Genomic DNA, 19,824 nt, shown 5'->3' with positions numbered 1-19,824 from the left:
TAGGTTCGAGTTCGATCAAACCTAGCTTTTTCAGATGTTCAATCAAGCCTAATTATCAGGAATGTAAAAGTTTAATATATTATGAGGCCGTCTGAAAGCCTTTAAGCGCCCACTAGCTATTCTGGATGGGGTTCTAGAGCTTTTGGTATCAATTCTCATTTTCTTTGTTTAAATATTATTCCATATCCTTTTCTTTTTGTTCTTTTTGATTTACGTGCCTCAGGTAACAGTGGCTACATAACTACCAATGTTATTTGTGGCCCTTTTCAAACATATAATTACCAATGCATCTTGATTTTATTTTTTTTTTACATCCTTAATATCAAACCAGTAAATTAATTACAGCTGCTTTGCTTCTATCTTTTTTGGCTTGTTACTGTAGCATTTTAACTTATAAATAGGAAAGAATAACAGTGTACGGATATAATTACACAACTGAATGCCACTTTTTCCAGATAAATATTTATGCAAATTCTAATGGTCAGATGTGAAATGAAATATAATTACGTTGGCTGCACTTTCCAGAATATTTTGGGCAAGGGGACAAGACCATCTGCACTTATCATATAACATTTTATAATCTGGAATAGTTTAGTTATAGCGTAAAAAAAAATCATCATTTTTTTTTATGTTTCCCATAGCTCCGAAAGTGAATCTGGCTCTCAAAGTGCCTGTGACCAGCTTGTGACTCCTACAGCACTTGCAGCTTGTACAAGGGTGGATTCCTGTTTTACTCCCTGGTTGGTTCCTTCTTTTGGAGTTTCGGTTCACTTTGCTCATCTAGAACTGCACTTGTGTCATCACCTGGATCAGTTAGGCACAGGTATATTCTATCATATAGTATTTCATAGATAAGACAAAGCAATGACTACCTTCTCCATTGATGCTATTGAGTAAAATTAGTTTGTGTTCACACTCTTTTTCCTCAAGCTTTAATATTTTTTAAATCCAGCAAAAAAAATTATTATAACATATTGATCGTGACAGATCAGGGATATCAAGTATCTGACATAAAAAAAGCGTATAGCATTGCCTACCTCTCTGCCCCGTTTCTCAGACTACAAAAACATCAGTTAATTTGTTCGGCTGATCGTTGTCTTCTATTACACAAGACGATTATCGAACTATATCGGCCGAATACAGCCGATAATCGTTTCGTGTAGCAGGGCCTTTAAGGAACTATAGTGTGTTTACACAGACAGATTTATCTTACAGGATTTTGAAGCCAAAGCCTGGAATGGATTTGAAAAGAGAATTCCCGATCTTTCCTTTATGACCTGTTCTCTGTTCATAGTCTGTTCCTGGCTTTGGCTTAAAAAAATCTGTCAGATAAATCTGTGTGTGTAAAGGCACCATTACATACCATTGTTGAGCTCTTGAATAGACATTTGCTTTAAATAGTAATTCCCTAATATACTCCTGTTATGTAAATCACTCTCTATATGAATACACAGGCAAGTACATCAACCAAGCATCATCCCTGCTGCTTACTGGAGGCCACACAAGAGAGCAGGTGAAGGGTTAGATTACAGAGAGCGCCTGTACATGTGGCGTATAGCTGTAAGTGAAGTATACACAGCACAAGCCCTGAAAGTGGATGTCAGTCTGAGGCAGCAGCTTATTTATGTGATGGGTGACCATGTACTTGACCTTCCGCGACACGTTTATTCGCTTTCATAAAGCTGTTTGTGCAGTTCAAAGCCGAAGGACCCATCAAAGCATCTCTTCTTCTTACACAAGATCTTTTCCTTCCTTATGTTGTAATGTTTCCCTTGGCCGCCCTGGTGTATGAATGGCTCTGTTTATGACCGAGCGTTTTATTGATGCCCGGATCAACCATTATAAATTGTGGCTTTTTTCAGCAATGTAACACAATTTAGGATATGGAAAATGGCAGATTTACATAATAAAAGTTGACTGTTTATAGCTATTAGAACACCTTATAAAGGAGAAAGTCATTTCCTTATAAGTTTTATGTGTGGCAGATCAGTCATTTGTGTCTGCTCGGTTATATTGATACGTTCTATGTATTGTACATTTTAAGCACAATTTATTATTAATATTATTATTTATTTTATTTTTTTTCCAGCACCCCCTAAATTCTTACATCCCTTTGTGTTCGATATGTCAACTCCTGGAGACCTGGAATACATGCTTGTCACGCTTAAGGAGCCCCATGTGTATGTGCGTCAGTGGAGCGGCTCGTCTGTATGCAAAGAGATAAGATTCTCCACCGATGCCGATTGCCAACTTCTGGAGTGCCGTAATCTCACCATGAAGACTTTAGTGAAACCATTCCACATCCAGGGGCAGACGGCCATTTCCCTCAGTGCTCTGGAAAAATTAATCGACTGCACCATCCTGGTAGATCCGGTGTTTGTGAACCTAGGCCAGCACTCTGTCCATTCCATTAACACAGCAATCCAGGCTTGGCAACAGGTAAGGACCCTAGGTGGTTGGATTTGCGATTCACACTTTATATATCAGCGGTGCAGAACTTTTTTTCTGCCAAGGGCCATTTGTATATTTATAACATCATTCACCATACTTCTAGCATAGAGCACTTTGCAGAAGTTCAAGCGTGCCAACTATTATGTTGGTGCTTGCTACATCTGTAATCTTGTTCTGGGGTCGGTATAATAGCAGCTTATTTTACTTTGTTTTACTACTACTACAAAAAATATACATATATTTTTATACAGAATAAAAAAATTGCATTGCCTTTCTCCAAACTTTGCATCTAGAGGGTTAAACTTCCAGGATCAGACTGAGGTCTCATCCCTGCGGTTGTAATATACAGTCAGCTCATGTCACATACTGTATGTAGCTTTTGGACAGCCTCACATGGATTACATTACCATTACAATCCACCATGCTGTAAAATTTAATGTGGGGTGGCGAGGGTTGTCCAAAGCTCTGGCATGGATCACAACCCCTATCATGCTGCATTTAATTTTATTTCATGGTGGGAGTTGTAATCCACATGTGTAATTAACTCAGTGGTGCTTCACACAGACTGACTAGCTGGCAGCGACGGGGGGAAAAAGAAGTGCAGCTGCGGTGAGCAGACTCAAACTAGAGGGTGGGTGCCCCAGCACCCTAACACGGAGTGGTGGGCATGGTATATGTTATGTACCACATGGGGCAGGTCCGGAGGCTCACTGGTGCTGGAGAGCCCTACCTCTATAGTGATACCCACTGTGACAGGGAACAGAACAAATAATCACACAGGCCATATACACCCCACCCTGATATACATAAATACCAGTATAATGGACAGTATAAAACCTAGTTAAAGGAATACTTACATAATGTTGTAGCTAAGCCCTAGTATAGGGCCAGCCACAGATACAGGGCTCCTATTACAACACTATACAGGGAAAAATATAGGGGGGCCACATCCAATGTAAGCAATGTAAGCATTCTGCTTATTTCTCCTGTATGTTTGTTGCAGCCCTGAGTAGGTAGTAGCCAGGATCGGCAGCTTATATTCAGGATCCCTTTAGGACATCAGCTGTTTATTCCTGAGATGACATGTGAGCATTGTGGATCTCAGAAACACATGTCTATAATGTAAAGCAGCTGCACAGGTAACCCAAGGATATACTAGTAAAATTCTTTATTTTTGGTGGTGTTTACTTCTTAGCTTCTAGTTAATAGATTTTTTATTTTTTACTTATCTAGAGTAATGGTCCTTATACACAGCCTGACCGAAGGCTGAAAACAAGCTCATATGCAGAGCCTTTACAAGGCTTAACTAGTAATGCACAAACGGTTGCTGGATTGTTTGTGAATAATTCTTTTATATAGTTCCAACATATCCCGCAGATCTGTACAGCACTTAAATCAATTTAAATTCAAAATTCCCATATCTGTATGTTTTGGAGTGTAGGAGGAAACTCCTTGTAGATGTTGGTCTGGATGGGATTTGAACCCAGGAGTCATACTTATACGGTTAATTCAACAAAAAGTTATAACTTACCTAAATGGGAACCAGTGGGGCATTGGTGGTAGGTAAGAATAGCTGCTTTTTTTAATGACCCCAATAACGTATTTTTTTCTAAACCCCTTCAATCTTTCTCATCACTGGACATTTTTGGAGCACCATAACCACAGGTCACATAGTATTTATTTTATTTAAATAGCGGTAACATATTCTGCAACGCTGTACAGAGATTATCACTTCGGACCTGTTGGTACTCAAAATCTAACTTTAGTATGTTTTTAGAGTGTCAGAGGAAACCCATGCAGACATGGAGAGAATATACAAACTCCATGCAGAAGTTTCCCCGGCTGGGTTTAAACCCAGGACTCCAACACTGCAAGGCAATAATGCCAACCTTTGAGCCACTGTGCTGCTCCGTAAAGATTAGGCCATCAATGTAAAATCCTGGACAGACCCTTTAATTCACACCACCTGGTTAGAGTGGAGTTTGGCTTGAGAATATTGTTACTATTAATATGTAAAGTCATGGACCACACCACCATACGGGATGTTACAGGAGCCATAGGGAGCTAGCTGCTGTACAGAATGACCTTTCTGAAACACTTAATTTCCAGAAGAACTCAAGTCATTAATCTTTATTGTGTAACCTCTTGGACACAAGGCACGCGCTGGTCAATTGCACCCCATAGAGAGCCTTTAATGGAGTGCTTGTGCAATATTAGAGTTATTCCATGTGATTCTCCTCAGTTCCCTTCTAGCGCTGTTTGTCTCATGTAATTAATAGTATGTGTAACATTGGGAGCCAGAATTCTTAGCCCTAAACCCCCTTGGCTAATAAAGCTATCCCCTCGTTCTCCCCTGGGTCCTTTGGGTGCTCCTCCCATGAATTAGCTGAAGAAAAACAAAGTCATTGTTATTTATATGCCTGGAGAGCGGGGAAGCGTCGGGATTAATCACCTAACATGGCACTACAGCAGCAGCACTACTAGAAGATAAAACATCTGGTTTATATCAAACATTCTTTTTTAAGGGCATTCCATGGCTTTGCTTGTTGCAGGAGGACGTTCATAAAATAAGAGCTAGTGTGATCTAAATCCTTGCAGCTGGTTCAGATATCGCTGTAAAAATGCTGTTTTCAGTGTCATGTTTTCAAAAATGCACTTAAATGTAGAATCTTTTTTGCGCGTCTCGTTATTGGTGAGATAGGAACATCCAAAACCATTAGACCGCATCCATACAAGCCATCGGTAACAAAAGACAGGGGGGTTTACGTCTTGCCTGGACACCTGTCTTTTATTCCAGCTAAAACATTAGGTCTTTTGGGACAGTGATGCTTTTTGGCAAGCCCCCAAAATCTATTGTTACAGTGAAGAGTAGCATCTACAGCGTTGTTGTCATGCATCTGTGGGGACAATCCAGCTGTTTTCATCCATGAAAATTTTTTTTCCATTGGTCTAAGGTTTGTAAGACGGTCTTATTATCCTCGGGCTTATTCTATTCCACAGAAAGAGCTGATGGAGAAGTTAGTGAAGATTGGAGTTAATCCCTAGATTGTTCAGTCAATTTGTGGTTGGTGAAGGATAGATAATGGTGTGTATTCTGAACAGAGACTGGTTACAAGTGGTGACCATAAGGATCTGTTCTGGGTCCTGTTCTTTTTAATATGTTTGTAAGTGACATAGGAGAAGGTTTGGTAGGTAAGGATAGTGACATAGGAGAAGGTTTGGTAGGTAAGGATAGTGACATAGGAGAAGGTTTGGTAGGTAAGGTTATATACATAGGAGAAGGTTTGGTAGGTAAGGATAGTGACATAGGAGGTTTGGTAGGTAAGGATAGTGACATAGGAGAAGGTTTGGTAAGTAAGGATAGTGACATAGGAAAAGGTTTAGTAGGTAAGGATATATACATAAAAGGTTTGGTAGGTAAGGATAGTGATATAGGAGAAGGTTTGGTAGGTAAGGATAGTGACATAGGAGAAGGTTTGGGAGGTAAGGATAGTGATATAGGAGAAGGTTTGGTACATAAGATAAGTGACATAGGAGAAGGTTTGGTAGGTAAGGATAGTGACATAGGAGAAGGTTTGGTAGGTAAGGATAGTGACATAGGAGAAGGTTTGGTAGGTAAGGATAGTGACATAGGAGAAGGTTTGGTAGGTAAGGATAGTGACATAGGAGAAGGTTTGGTAGGTAAGGATAGTGACATAGGAGGAGGTTTGGTAGGTAAGGATAGTGACATAGGAGAAGGTTTGGTAGGTAAGGATAGTGACATAGGAGAAGGTTTGGTAGGTAAGGATAGTGACATAGGAGAAGGTTTGGTAGGTAAGGATAGTGACATAGGAGAAGGGTTGGTAGGTAAGGATAGTGACATAGGAGAAGGTTTGGTAGGTAAGGACAGTGACATAGGAGAAGGTTTGGTAGGTAAGGACAGTAACATAGGAGAAGGTTTGGTAGATAAGGTTGGTGACATAGGAGAAGGTTTGTTAGGTAAACTTTGTCTGTTTGCTGATGACACAAAAGTGTGCAATAGGGGTGATATTCTTGGAGGTGTAAAATAATGCACTTGGGGAGGAGGAATCCTGTATCCAAGTTTCATATCGGCAGTACTGTGATAGCAAGGACTTCAGAAGAGAAGGATTTAGGGGGAGTGATTCATGACAGCCTTAAAGCGGTTGTCCAGTAAAAAAATGCATAATTGTTTGTGCTGCAGGGGACATGTCAGTAATATATACTTACCTGTCCCGCTTTGAAAACATCCCTTGAAATCCCATTACCATAGACTCTATGCTAACCAAGGTAAGTATACATTACTGACATGTCCCCCGCAACCCTGGAAGCATGACTAATTATGCATTTTTATTGGACTAACCATTTAAAGGGGCACTCCAGCCCTTTAAAATCTTATATATATATATTGCTTCCCTTATATAGAACATAAAGAGCATAATAGAGAGCCAAGGTTCCCTACCCCAGTATAGTGGTTCACGTGTTGTTGTATGTGGACAGTATACTTTCTTTTACAGCTGTTGTCTCTCATTCTGGGGATTCCCTATTTCCATTCCTGTTCCTGATCATATATAAATGCAAGGTCACATCATAAACATGTAAATGACTGCACGCATGTCACAATGTGAATAAGGGGCTGTATTACTATATGAGAACATTGGGGGGTAAAAAGTGATAGAGTGTTGTGCGTTTCATTAAGTGAAGCCATATGTCACCGGGTATAATGCTGACAGGTACAATGTAGGAACAGCTTTCCTGATTTATAAAGGGATTTGGCAATGTTAACATGAGCTACAGGAGGACATATTTCTGTAATTGTTTTAGTAATTTTCTCGTTTCCTCTCATGTCATGGGTACTTTCCACCACATGTAGAATGGTAAGTGAATATCTTGTAATTTTTGCATGTAGAGAACCTTAAATTGTCATCTATAACTGTTGTCAATATCCAGAGCTCAAATAGATAAAAATTATGTTATACAGAGGATTTATACTGTGCATATTATAAGACTGTGTTTTTATCAGACGTTTAAGGGGTCAGTGGGTGTATAGATTACCTGCAGTGTGCACAGTTGAGGTCAAGTCTTTGTTATTGGCCAAGGGGACTTGGCACAATCTGTGTATCTGTTCAGACTCTTTAAAAAATGATGAATCGGAGCAGGTAGATGAAAAAGTCATGTGAATGGTCTTGATCCCGAAGAAGCACAGAGAAGTTTCATGTGACTTGATTTAGTTATAATCAAATTAGCTCTTCTTCTCCAGAAAGAAAAAAAGTTGCCTCTATAGTGCCACCTCTCAAGATAGCTACCCCTGAGGGAGAGTGAGTTGGCCCCAGTACCTTACAGCTGCCTGGCACAGCTCTCCGACGTTGTGCCTTGGCAGTATCTGGAGAGGTGGCAATATGAAAATCTTACAATCTGTGCTGGCAGCCTGAGCGCTACCCTTTGCATTACGTTCCCAGCGCTCAGACTACCAATCAAACGTGAATGGCTGGGAAGAAGGTAAGGGCAGCATAACTACATGCTGCAGTGGCTTCACCCTCACGCCTAGCTACCAGGCGCCGGGATGGATGATAAAAGTTGAAGATTTTTAAATTGCCGCCCTGTCTGAGTCTGGTAGGCACAATGTCGGAGAGCTGTGTCGGGCAGCTGTAAGGTACTGGGGCCAACTCCTTTAAATCAGTGCTCTACAATTTTATTTTTTTTAGGCGTCAAGTGTTGCATTAAGGTATAAGGGTCTGTTCACACAGAGTAAAACTGGCGGAATCCCACCACCCTCCATGTCAAATGAAAGTCTCACCGTGCTGAAGAATGGACATGTCCATTCTTCAGCGCGGAGAGAGGAGGTGCGCGAGCCTCCCATAGGCTGTCATTATGACACGGAGGCTGGTGGGATTCCGTGGCGGAGAATTCCGCCAGTTTTTCTCCATGTGAATGGAGCCTAACTGCCTTGAACAGGTTGCACTAGAGAGACAGCTCTCTTCCCTTTGGAGGAGAGCTAAGTTGCATACTTTTTCCCCCGGGAGTATTGCTTAGCCTATAAGACTTCCTATGCCAGCTTAGGCAAGGAGATACATTACCTTTTCTCTTGATTTGGATGTCACACGTGATATCTTTTAATCTCTTGAACAAGGACTAATATAAATGTACTGTCCAGTAACAAAACTCCATAAAATGATTAACCTTGGTAAACCAGTGCCATATCTGTCTGGTTACGGAGAGACACATACCTATTGCACCAATGTCTTATTTTGGTTAAAACTGTTTAAAGGGATGTCCTAAATTAGAAATAGGGTTTGCAATTTTCCCCCCATAAACAGCACCACTTTTGTTCCCAGTTCATATCTGGTATTGCAGTTTAGGGATGAGCTGCAATATCAGGCCTAGTTCATGGACAGGAATGGAGCTGAGCCTTTCACAATCCCTTTTTTTTTTTTTATTCAAGTCAAACATTATAACACTGTCTGGTTTAGTTGCCCTTCGACATAAACGCTGTTGTAAAATGTCTCCTTGGAATGACCAACAATAGAAGTGAACGCTGACGACAGTGAGAACATATTTTGACATTTCTCTATTAAAACAGTCTGTTCTTTCTCGCTTTCAGAACCAGTGCCCCGAGGCAGAGGAGCTGATCTACAGTCATTTCGTCGTCTGTAATGACACACAGGAGACACTGCGGTTTGGCCAGTTGGACACTGACGAGAACATATTGCTGTTCAGTCTCTGTAGCCACCAATACTGCTGGCGCTCACACAAGTCCCCACAGGTATAAATCAAAGTCTTTTCCAAGATGCTCAATACACATGATTAAGATTTTCATACATTTTCTCATGGATTCATTTTTTGGGAAATAGCAGCACAGTATAAGAAGTAAGTGGTTTTCCCAGAAGTATTCACTGATCTGAGAACTGCAGTATTCTGTACTCCGACAGTTGACTGATCTCAGCTGGTGCCCTCGGTTAATATTACTTTTTCTTAAAAGGAATTTCACCTTTAATATCTCTGACAATACAATCATTAAATAGAATGAGAACTGTACTGGAATCTGCCAGCTAGTGTTCAATTCTCCTGCAGCGCCTCCAGAGGGCAAATAAAGCATTGCGCTCTGCCCATTGAAATCAGTTGGAGTGTAGGGGGGTGACATGGCCTAAAACAATGTTTAGGTAGGCTGTGTATGTATTAAAGGAACCAGACCGCTAAACCCTCTGCCACTGACAGTATACGTGTATGGGGGCCTTCCCACACTCTGCTGACAGATGTTGGTGGAGAGAAGAGTCAAGGATGATGGGTTTTCAACATCCGACTTTATTGTACTTAGGAATAAGCCAGCATTAGTGCTGTCTGGCTGTGATTTACCCTACTCTCCTCCAGAAGGAACACTGGAACATTCAGGTTTGCAAAATGTAATAAATAAGTATATGGAGAAGCTGGCGGACGAGTGATTGCTTAGCCAAAAAGTATTGATATGTATGGCCATGTTTAGTAGCATCTTATAGACAAAGAGAACAGTGTATGTCACATATCACTAGGCACACTACCAGAGGTTGGAAAAATATATAAATCCTTTATTATGCAATGGACAAAAAAAAAAGACACAAGCCCTAATCCTAATTAAAAACACTTAAAAAAAATGTACATTAGAGCAGGTATCAATACAATACACAAGATCCCTATAACCAACCCTTAGCCCATACATATAAGGCTTAACGCCCCACACGTAGAGTAAAAGCATAAGGAAAAGCAACCCTCACTTATTGTAGACGTGCCCCAGTAATATAAATGGCAAGTGCTCACACATATCCTGATATAGATGTAATATCTTTAATAGTGCATAAATCACAAGTGAAAATAAAGTGACCAGTGCTGGAGGGAGGCAGTAATAAGATATCGCCATGTGGAGCATGGACGGCTAAGTGTGGCATGAAGCACCCTACATCTTACTTTCTGGTCCCGGAACTTCATCAGGGATTCCGGGACCAGAATGTAATGCGTAAGGTGCTTTATGGCAATTTGTGCCACAGCAACTCTTCTGTGGGGTCAGAGCAGACAGGCTAGCCTTCATACCCCAAGCATATCAGTGAGCCTTGGGTACCCATGACCTCACCGTTTTCCACTTGTGCCTCCTCGGATTACTTTTGTTAGGTTCTACCCTATACATACCGAGATCACAAGCAATATCTTCCATTTTGGAGATGTTCTGAACCAGTCATCTATCTATCGCAATTTTGCCCATGTCAGACTCGATCCTTACACCTGAACATTTCCAAATTTCCACCAACTTACTGTTCACTTGTTGCTTGACATATCCCATCCCCTGACAGGTGCCATTGTTAGAAGTCACCAATATCATTCATTTAACATGCCAGTGCTTTTAATGTTATGGTTGATTGGTGTATATCAGATGTAAGTAGAACCCGATCATTGGTTTCTAGTTACATGTCCTTGTCAGTCTTAGTACATTCTGGGTGGAGGGATTTGTGCAGGAAATATGAGTTAGTCTGAGATTTTGTGTATTTTAGTTCCCCTCTAAAAGAAAGATGCAAAAAACAGGTTTTCCTAAGGTCGTTGTATGTTCCTTTGGCGTAAATATAAAGCCCTGAGCTTAGATAAATAGGGTGATTACATTTTTGAGGAAGTTTTGGAGCATGACGTAAATGTCTAAACCCGACCATGGACCCAAAGCAATGTATCTAGCAGAACAGGGTGTTTTATCAGATTGTGGTGTAAAATGCCTTAAATCACCTTCTAAAAATTCTGCCTCCACTTTTAGTTTCATAAACAGTTCATTACGCCAGGTTCACATAATACACAAGATGTAGTGATATGCAGCTTTTATTTATGCATATCCCTGATGTCTTCTGGCAGGTTTATTTTTGTGTGTGTGTTTATGATATCATAGTCACAGGACTCATTTCTTATAGGCATGTAAAGGGGTCAAGTCATTTACGTAAATATGAAGCCACTAAAGGTTGTGCCCATCTTGCAGAGTTACACAACAACTTTGTTGGTGAATGAAAAGGAAGCAATATAAGTAGATTCTCTGGTGCAAAGTGTCAGAGACATTCCCAAGCTCCTGGGGCCTGCCAAAACTCATAGAAACATACTAGAAAAATAATACCTAGTCTATCTAATATGCCCTTATATTAGTTCCTTGATTATCACATACATATATGTTTATCCCAGGCAGGTTGACCTGCACTTACTGTAGATTTACTTACCACATCTGTTGTTCGAAGAATCTACTACTCTCTTAGTAATATATACACCTACAAAGAAATACTGTACCCAGATATAATATAATCACAAAAAGATTTTTAATTGATCACAAACAAAAATAAATATAAAATGCAATGAAATCGCAAAATGAATCAGAACAGATGATTACAGAAAACACATGGCTAAAGTGCATGTACTAAAGTGCCGGCATATAACAAGAATGTAAAAAATGCAAGTGTTACAAATAAAGTGCCTGGCACAATAAAAAAAATAGTCTACATATTCAGCAGGGGTTCATTGCAGTGAACAACATATGCCAAGTGGCCATGAAACAATGTCATAAAGAGCCCCGTTACTGAGACATTACCTAAGGCGTGTTGCCGAAACGCGCATCGGGGCGCACCTCATGGGTATTGTATGAACCAGCACCTTAGGTAATGTAAACTGATGCACTGGGTTTTGTGAGGTGCTGTGTGAACAAAATTGCAGATCAGCAAAATACTGAACTGCCAAGAGGAGAAGTAAACCATGATTTACCTTTCAGGGACATTGAGGATCTCACAGACTCATATATTTCGGGTACACAGACACACTCCCTCTTCTACACATAGCAGTAGCTAAGCCCTGCCTTCACTTTCTGTGTCCCGTCCTTGTCTTTCTGTTACTAGATGCAGAGTTCCTGTAACAACAGGCAGTGACCAGCAAATGGCAGATCAATAAGACACCTAGTGGCCAAGACTTTAGAGCTTCTTCTCTGGGATAAAGTCATTAACAAATATGTTAGGACTCACATAGGCTATCACATGGAGGGACGTTGTTTGAAATAACAGTGACCATTTAAGTTGTTTCACCGAAAAGTAATATAGGAAATTCTGCACTAATAAATAAACACTGATATAGCCATTCCCCCTTAAATTTAATATATGTTTTATTTTAAATTATGACCACATTTAAAGATGTATTTTTCCCCCAAACATGTTAAGTGCTGCCCCATAAGAAATTCCACATGGTCCATCCACATTTCATTTTTCATTTACTGCTCGGATTCTTCATGGATGACTTTGACATTTAATATTTTTAGGAAATTACAAAAATATTGAATAATATCGGTACGGTGTTGAGTCCCTGGAAGGAAATGCAGATTATCGCCTATCCGGTGTATATTATGAATTCCATTCCACATCGAAAGCACTTGTGGTTTTCCTGACCCCCTTTTTTTTATTCTTCCAAATAATTTCCATGTTAAATGAATTAATGAAGTGGGATTACCTGTAAGTCAAAACAGTACCCAAGCCTGGACAATCCCTGCAAGTGTCAGTTTCAAGGAATGCTGCATGATCTCATAGTTATGAAATTATTTCATTCCTCATGATAATTCCCCACTTGCCAAGAGAGTGAATTTTAAGAACTCTGAGAGCAGATTGTGAGATAAATGTGAATAATCCGTTCTGTTGGAGAACGGGACTTCCCCCAGGCATTGGTTCATATTTGACTCACACTTGGGGATAGAATAAGACAGGACCAATTCTTATACCACATTTTGTTACAGGGAAACAAAACCCATCTTGCCTCCCTCCCGACCGGTTCATATTTCTTCATAGAGAGCCGGTGGCTGCCACCAAATACTTAAGTTAACCTTTACAAAATGTTTGCTTAGTACGGTAACGCCATCCTAGTCAATGAAAACAGTTGGAAGGGCTTTTTTCCGCTTCTCTTACATCGAGGTCAATTAAATCCCGTGTTTGCTTTGTGGTAATTAAAGTGAGGGGATGGAATTTCAGGGGATGAATAGGTACAAGAGGTTTACAGTAAATAGTTAATTTTACTGAGCTATCGTAACACCTCTAGGTTATGAAGAGAAGGTCGAATTGGCAGCTACTGAATTATCAACATATGTTTAAAAGGAAAAAAAAAGTTTGGGGTGAGGCACAAGGGCTGTAAGTTAGGTCCCTGAGAAGCCTTATTGTTGTGTACACCCATATGCACTTCTACTGTATGGGACTTTATTTGGCAAAAGTATGGTCTGTAAGAAAAAATGTGTGTGTGGAAACAAGCATAGTGCAGGGCTGTTCTATTGGGAGTCATAGACCTTGAGTCTGAAAAAATTTACTTTTACATGGACTGTATGAATATGATGATGTTCACACTGGGTAAATCAGACGGCCACCAGTCTCCGCTCAAAGAAGTGACATGACACTTCTTTGAGCGGAGAGCCGTGGCAGCAGAGGAGCGTATGTTCTCCCATAGACAAGTTATGAGACACTGAGACTAGCGGAATTCCGCCTGATTTACTCAGTGTGAACATACCCTTTTATAGTGTGTTCTCTATAGGGTAGAATGCATAAGTTGAGTAGTCGCAACTTTTTGGATGACCAAACAGAGGAATGCTTCCGGTTCATTGTGTTCTATTTTTGACATTGACATTGATACACTGCTGTCCTGTCTCCTTTACGAATACTAGTGATTCCTCATGAAATAGCAATTTAGTAATTACAATTTAGTAATACTAGGAATTCCCCATAGCATAACAATTGTGGCACATCTTTTCCTATAGCTCTGTGATCTGCAGCTATTGTTATTACAAATGTATGACTAAAGAGCCAACTGGGTGTTACCATTTGGGGGTGGTATGTTTGATTGGATAGTGCCAGACAGTGTAGAGACACGCCCCCAGCTGGTAACACCCAGTTGGTTACTGAGTCATACATTTCTACTAGGAATAACCGAGAAAAAGCACATCACAGGGCTTTAACGGGGTATTCCCCCCAAAATCTTTTTTGCAGAGTTAAATAGCCCACCCATAGCTCACGCTCCTTCCTCCTGGCCCCCACCTTTGAAGTCGGGATCATGTGTCCTCCTCTCTTCAGTGGGATGACAGGCCACTCCCTCCGCTGGCTCTGTGACAGGGAAGCAGCGTGTGTGAAGAGAACACTGCAGCCGACAGCCTGCTGAACTGTGTTATCAGGTCATAAATCAATCAGTGTGTGTGTGCCAGCTGCGGAGTTCTCTGTAGCACAGGCCGTGTGGTGACCTGTGACCTCTTTCCGGCCATGTGTGTCCTCCCTCCTCCTCAGCCTCCCCTTGCAGCGTCCAGCCCCTGCTGTAAGCCTGCTGATACATCTACAATCCCCCCACTATCCATCCACATCAGAGGCTCTGTGACCTGATATATTGTGATGTGGATGGATAGCAGCTTGCTGGGACTTGTAGTTCTACACAATATATCAGGTCACACAGTTTCTGATTTGGACTGATATCAGCTTGCTGGGACCTGTAGTCCCTACAGAAGTTCTGTGACCTGATATATTGTGTAGAACTACAGGTCCCAGTAAGCTGCTATCCATCCACATCACAATATATGAGGTCACAGAGCTTCTGTAGAACTACAGCTCCCAGCAAGCAGGAAGCACTGCATGATGGGAAATGTAGTTTCCTGGCCAGCACCATCTTGCATGTATATCGGCTTTTAGAAAAACTTTTTCTCAGGAATGGCTGGAGCTAGAAAGACGGGAGACGGCTAAAAATACTCAGGGGGACTTGGTGAGTAAGAGCAGCTAGGTTTGGGAGCATTTCATTTTTTTTAGCTCTTGGGGGGGAGTACCCCTTTAAGGAAACATGTCCCTGAGTATTTACGATAGTATAAAGGTCAAGTAGGCACAACAGGTCCTCTAATATGGTCGTCAAAATCTCATTTTAAACAAAACTCGAGTATAGGTTATTAATCTTCTGCGGATGGGTCCTTGCTTGTCTGTTGGATGCTAGTTCCCATACAATGCCTACTGTATACTGCCCTGCTAAAGGCATGCTAATCAGCAACTGGTACTAAATATATAGATTTTCTTCCTTTGACCTTTTCCACTGTTATTTTGTGTTGTTTTATGTTATTATATATATATTTTCTTTTACTATTCTGTCCATCAATCATTTGGTGGACACATTTGTTCAGTTAGGTACTTAAGATATTAAACAGCTGTCCCTTGAAACTGTTCCATATGCAGGATACAATCTGAATTCCATAGGAAGTAAAACATTTGTGTGCTGTAGACCAGGATGATAACGCTTATTCTAGTGCTCACATTTATAATGGTCAGGATCAATGGTGTTCCAGTGAAAAAGAAAAGTGTATTTAAGTGTAAGAAAACTTGTATTTAAGATTCCTTGCAGTATTTTTTTCTATTTGTTAAAATGTTTTTCAGGAATATATATATATATATATATATATATATATATATATACAGATTGCCAAACCTTTTCCTTCCAGATTACAGGCAGCATCTTATGAAGTAACTGAGCAGATTGAGTTTATTACCTTTCATATTATACATATTTTAACCCCAGCTCAGGTTGTGCTTAGTAGTCCAGTGGGCGGAGTCACATACTGACAGTCCTCTGCATTAATGTATATACAGAGCTGTTAATCATGAGGAGCACTGCCCACTGGACCCCTATGCCTAGATTCTGCAGACATATAAATGAATAAAATGCTTATTACTTTATAAAAGTAGAATTTTTCCCCGCAAAACTATATACCAGTCTGCTGAGTTCTATTCTATAACATCCTGAGTCTCCTGGTGTAATGCTGCTTTCTAGTGTCTAGTGATGTGTTGTCCCCATAGAAACTGCCCTGCTTAGCCAATCACTGGCCGCAGAGGTGTCCTGCCTCAGTCGCTGAGTGGCTAAGTGAGTACTTGTGGCGGGGAAGACACATCACCTGGAATCAGGAACAGGAATCGGGAATGTTAGTGCAGAAGCTGTAAGGGTAGGTGAGTATTGCACTCAACCCCTTTAACTTATCCAGATACACACTGCCATTAAAAATTGACAAGAAATAAGAACTGTTATACAGGTTACTTGACTGCTGAAAGGTAAAAAAAAAAAATTAAAGGCTTTAGAAAAACCAAAAAAACATAGCTGCTTTCTTTGAGAAACAGCATCACTCCGGTCCTTGGTTTGGGTGGTTTTGCAGCTCAGTTCCATTTAAGTGAATGGGGCTAAATTGTAATACACACACAACCTGAGGACAGGGGTGGTACTGTTTTTCCAAGAAAGTAGCCAAAAAAATTTAAATCCTGGATAACCCCTTTAATATTTCATCTATAAAGCAAAAAAAGCAAAAAGTACCATTGTGAAAAAATACCTGACAGCCTCTATAGAAGCTTCAGTATCTGCCATTTACCTTCGTCCCTTTTCAAAATCACCTATAGAAGAAACTGAGAATTGGAAAACCAGAATTTTTACAAACATTTATTGGTGATTTTGTTTCATATCACATTGAAATTGCCCTCATGTAGTAGTTATACGTGTGTTATAGTAGATGGATCATAATTTGTTCTAGTAAACTTTTTAAGCCTGGAATAGTGATGATCAATACAGCGCCCGGCACAATGGTGGCGAATTCCAGGACGCTTTCTTCAGTTTACGCTGTGAATCCAAGTGTACTTTATCTAGAGGCTTTCAGTCAGTGTCGTAAATCTTTTAATACTTAATAGTGCAGTAAACCTTGGAATATCTCACAGTAATAATACTGATAAGATTACAGTGAAAATAGCTGCAGAACAACTGCCAGTCATCTCTGTATAAGCCACCCACCGCCTGCAATGAGGTCTGGTCTTAGGCTGATGACAAGGTTATTACAAGGGGCCTCCCTTATTATTTAACCATTTGGCTGACTCCTTCGCACTGTTGTCCAAATACATTTGCAGCTTATTCTGCTGTGTTGATGGTTTTCTTTGTTTTGTTTTTTTCAAACATTGAAAGATTTTTAAGTTGTTATCTCCAGATTAAAAGTTTTCCCCTATCCATGAGATAGGCAATAACTAGCTTATTAGTGGGGGTCTGACTGCTGAGACCCCTATAGATCACAAGAAAAAAAAATCGGTTGCACCACGAGTGAATGGAGCAGCAATTTATGTGCTTCACTTCCAAACATGTAACCAAATTCAGAGGTCCCATAGAGAGTGAATGAAACACTTGCCGGGCATGCTTCTTCATTAACTTGTCAAACAATTGACCTCTATTCTCATGATTGGATGGGGTCTCTGTGGATGGACCTGTAACGATCAGATAGTTATCACCTATCCTTTGGTAAAGGGTAGCTATTTTTTCCTATGTTAATGAGACTAGTTTTCATTTATAGCCACATAATTTATTACAAGCAGGCATAAATTGTAGCTCAAAGCTCACATACGGTAGATTTGTGAGGCTGTCACACAAGCGTGTGAATTTGCTGTAATTTTTTTTTTTTTTTTTTTTAGTCTCGGTAACCTATTGTCAATTAAATCCATTATGACTACACATCTTCCTCAGTATTAGATTCACAGCTTACACTGCTAACTACTACTCTATAATGTCCTCTGCTGCTGACACTTCTGAAAATGCGTGATAGAGATATAGGGTTAGGGCCCTATTCCACGGGACCATTATCGTTCACATAATTGTTAATGATAAAAGATACAAACAACCGCTATTGCGAAAGACCTGAAATCGCTCACCCATTTACATGGAAGGATAATTGTTACTTATGATCGTTCTTGCGGTCATCTTGTCGTCGCTATTGCATTCGTCACTACTGCGAACGACCGAGCGACGTCTTATTCAATGCTAACAATTTGCGAACGATAGAAATAGGTCCAGGTCTTATTAAACGATCAACGATTTCTCGTTCGGTCGTGAATCGTTAACTGCTATTCAACCGAACGATTATCGTTTAGATTCAAACGACTTAACGATAATCTGAACGATAAGCATCCCGTGGAATAGGGCCCTTAGGATGCCCCTCCGTTGTGTGTTTGGTACCCACGTATAACAACTTACCCTGATAAGCATGTTAACACGTTAGTGACTATTAGACTCTGTATATGGTTTCTGTAATATTACTATTCAGCATAAAAAGTTTGGGGTTCAACCAAAAGTATATTCAGAAGTTGTTTTCATGAATTAAGTAGATAAGTATAACTGGTAATAAAATGAAGATGAATGTACACAAACTTTTATATAAATTTTTTTTCTTATTTTATCCCTACATAGTGAACACAATAATACTAGTAGGACAATGAAAAAAAGTTAAAGAGAAATGACAGACTGCAGGAGCTGAAATTTAAAGATGTGAAATAATATAATGTATGATGTGTCACCAAAGAGGTTAAACTATTTTTCCCCCTCAGGAAGCTAAAAGGCCTAAATCTTTACCCAAGAATGATAATGAATCCGTAATGACAGAATGCAGCGTATTTATGATCCCATACTTCTAATGGATGTTGTGTCTCCCTGCAGCTGCTACACATCTGTATCGAAGGCTGGGGGAACTGGCGCTGGTCTGAACCGTTCAACGTGGACAACGCCGGCACATTCATCCGAACCATTCAGTACAAGGGACGGACCGCGACGCTGATCATTAAAGTGCGGCAGCTGAACGGAGTGCAGAAACAAGTATGGAGGGAAAGGGCTTCTCAGCTATGTCTTGTATCTGCCCAGAGCAATACCTTATATTATAATGGTATTAGTAGATTTGCCAAAAGCACAGCAAGCTACATGTGATATGAGCTATGTTCACACTGTGCTTGGTCTGTATGTTCAGACCAAATCTAACATCTTTAGTATAAGTTAATATACATTTTTGAATTATTTTATTTTTTTACAATTGGATGACATATGCAACTTTATGGCATACATTTATGTGTCTGACCTCTACAATGGGAGTATAGTGAATGTAGCCTTAGCGGTCTGTCATATTAAAGTGATCTTGGCTTTTACATAGGACTGCAAGCAATCCTAGTGCATAGCGTTGTTGACAGTCACTAAGGTTGCAAAGGTTACAACTCTGCTTTGCTGCATCTACATGTATGTCCCTTGTTCCTATGTGAAAACAATACTTTGCATATGCAAATGTACTACTTGTCATTATCAATAATAACACAATAAATATGAAAGAATGTGGTAGGCACAGCTACAATCAAATACTGGAGTGCAACATTTTGGTAAACAACCCCATTAAAGTATCTGTCCTCTTTTGTGATTTGTCTTTTTTAGTATGTGCTGGTGCAAGAAAGTGCCAGAGATTTCTAATGTACTGCTATTAAAAAAAATCTCATTTTTTAGGACTTATCAGCTGCCGTATGTTCTGCAGGAAGTGGTGTATTTTTTCCAGGTCTGGGGAGCAGGAGA

General features: G+C 40.1%; 1 protein-coding gene across 4 annotated transcripts in view; it reads left to right on the top strand.

Moving 5' to 3' along the window:
• VPS13B (vacuolar protein sorting 13 homolog B) overlaps window positions 1-19,824 on the top strand; it is a 729,531-nt gene that overhangs the window by 655,382 nt on the left and 54,325 nt on the right. For all 4 annotated transcript variants that reach the window (XM_069957347.1, XM_069957346.1, XM_069957349.1 and 1 more), the window contains exons 41-44: window positions 642-823; window positions 2,090-2,439; window positions 9,050-9,211; window positions 18,934-19,089. In XM_069957347.1, the coding sequence (XP_069813448.1) occupies window positions 642-823; window positions 2,090-2,439; window positions 9,050-9,211; window positions 18,934-19,089 (850 nt within the window). The remainder of the gene's footprint in view (window positions 1-641; window positions 824-2,089; window positions 2,440-9,049; window positions 9,212-18,933; window positions 19,090-19,824) is intronic.

This window comes from Dendropsophus ebraccatus, chromosome 2, assembly GCF_027789765.1.
Source record: "Dendropsophus ebraccatus isolate aDenEbr1 chromosome 2, aDenEbr1.pat, whole genome shotgun sequence".
NCBI lineage: Eukaryota > Metazoa > Chordata > Amphibia > Anura > Hylidae > Dendropsophus > Dendropsophus ebraccatus.
Note: the sequence above shows the minus strand (reverse complement) of the source record. Positions and strands in the feature narration are given on the sequence as shown.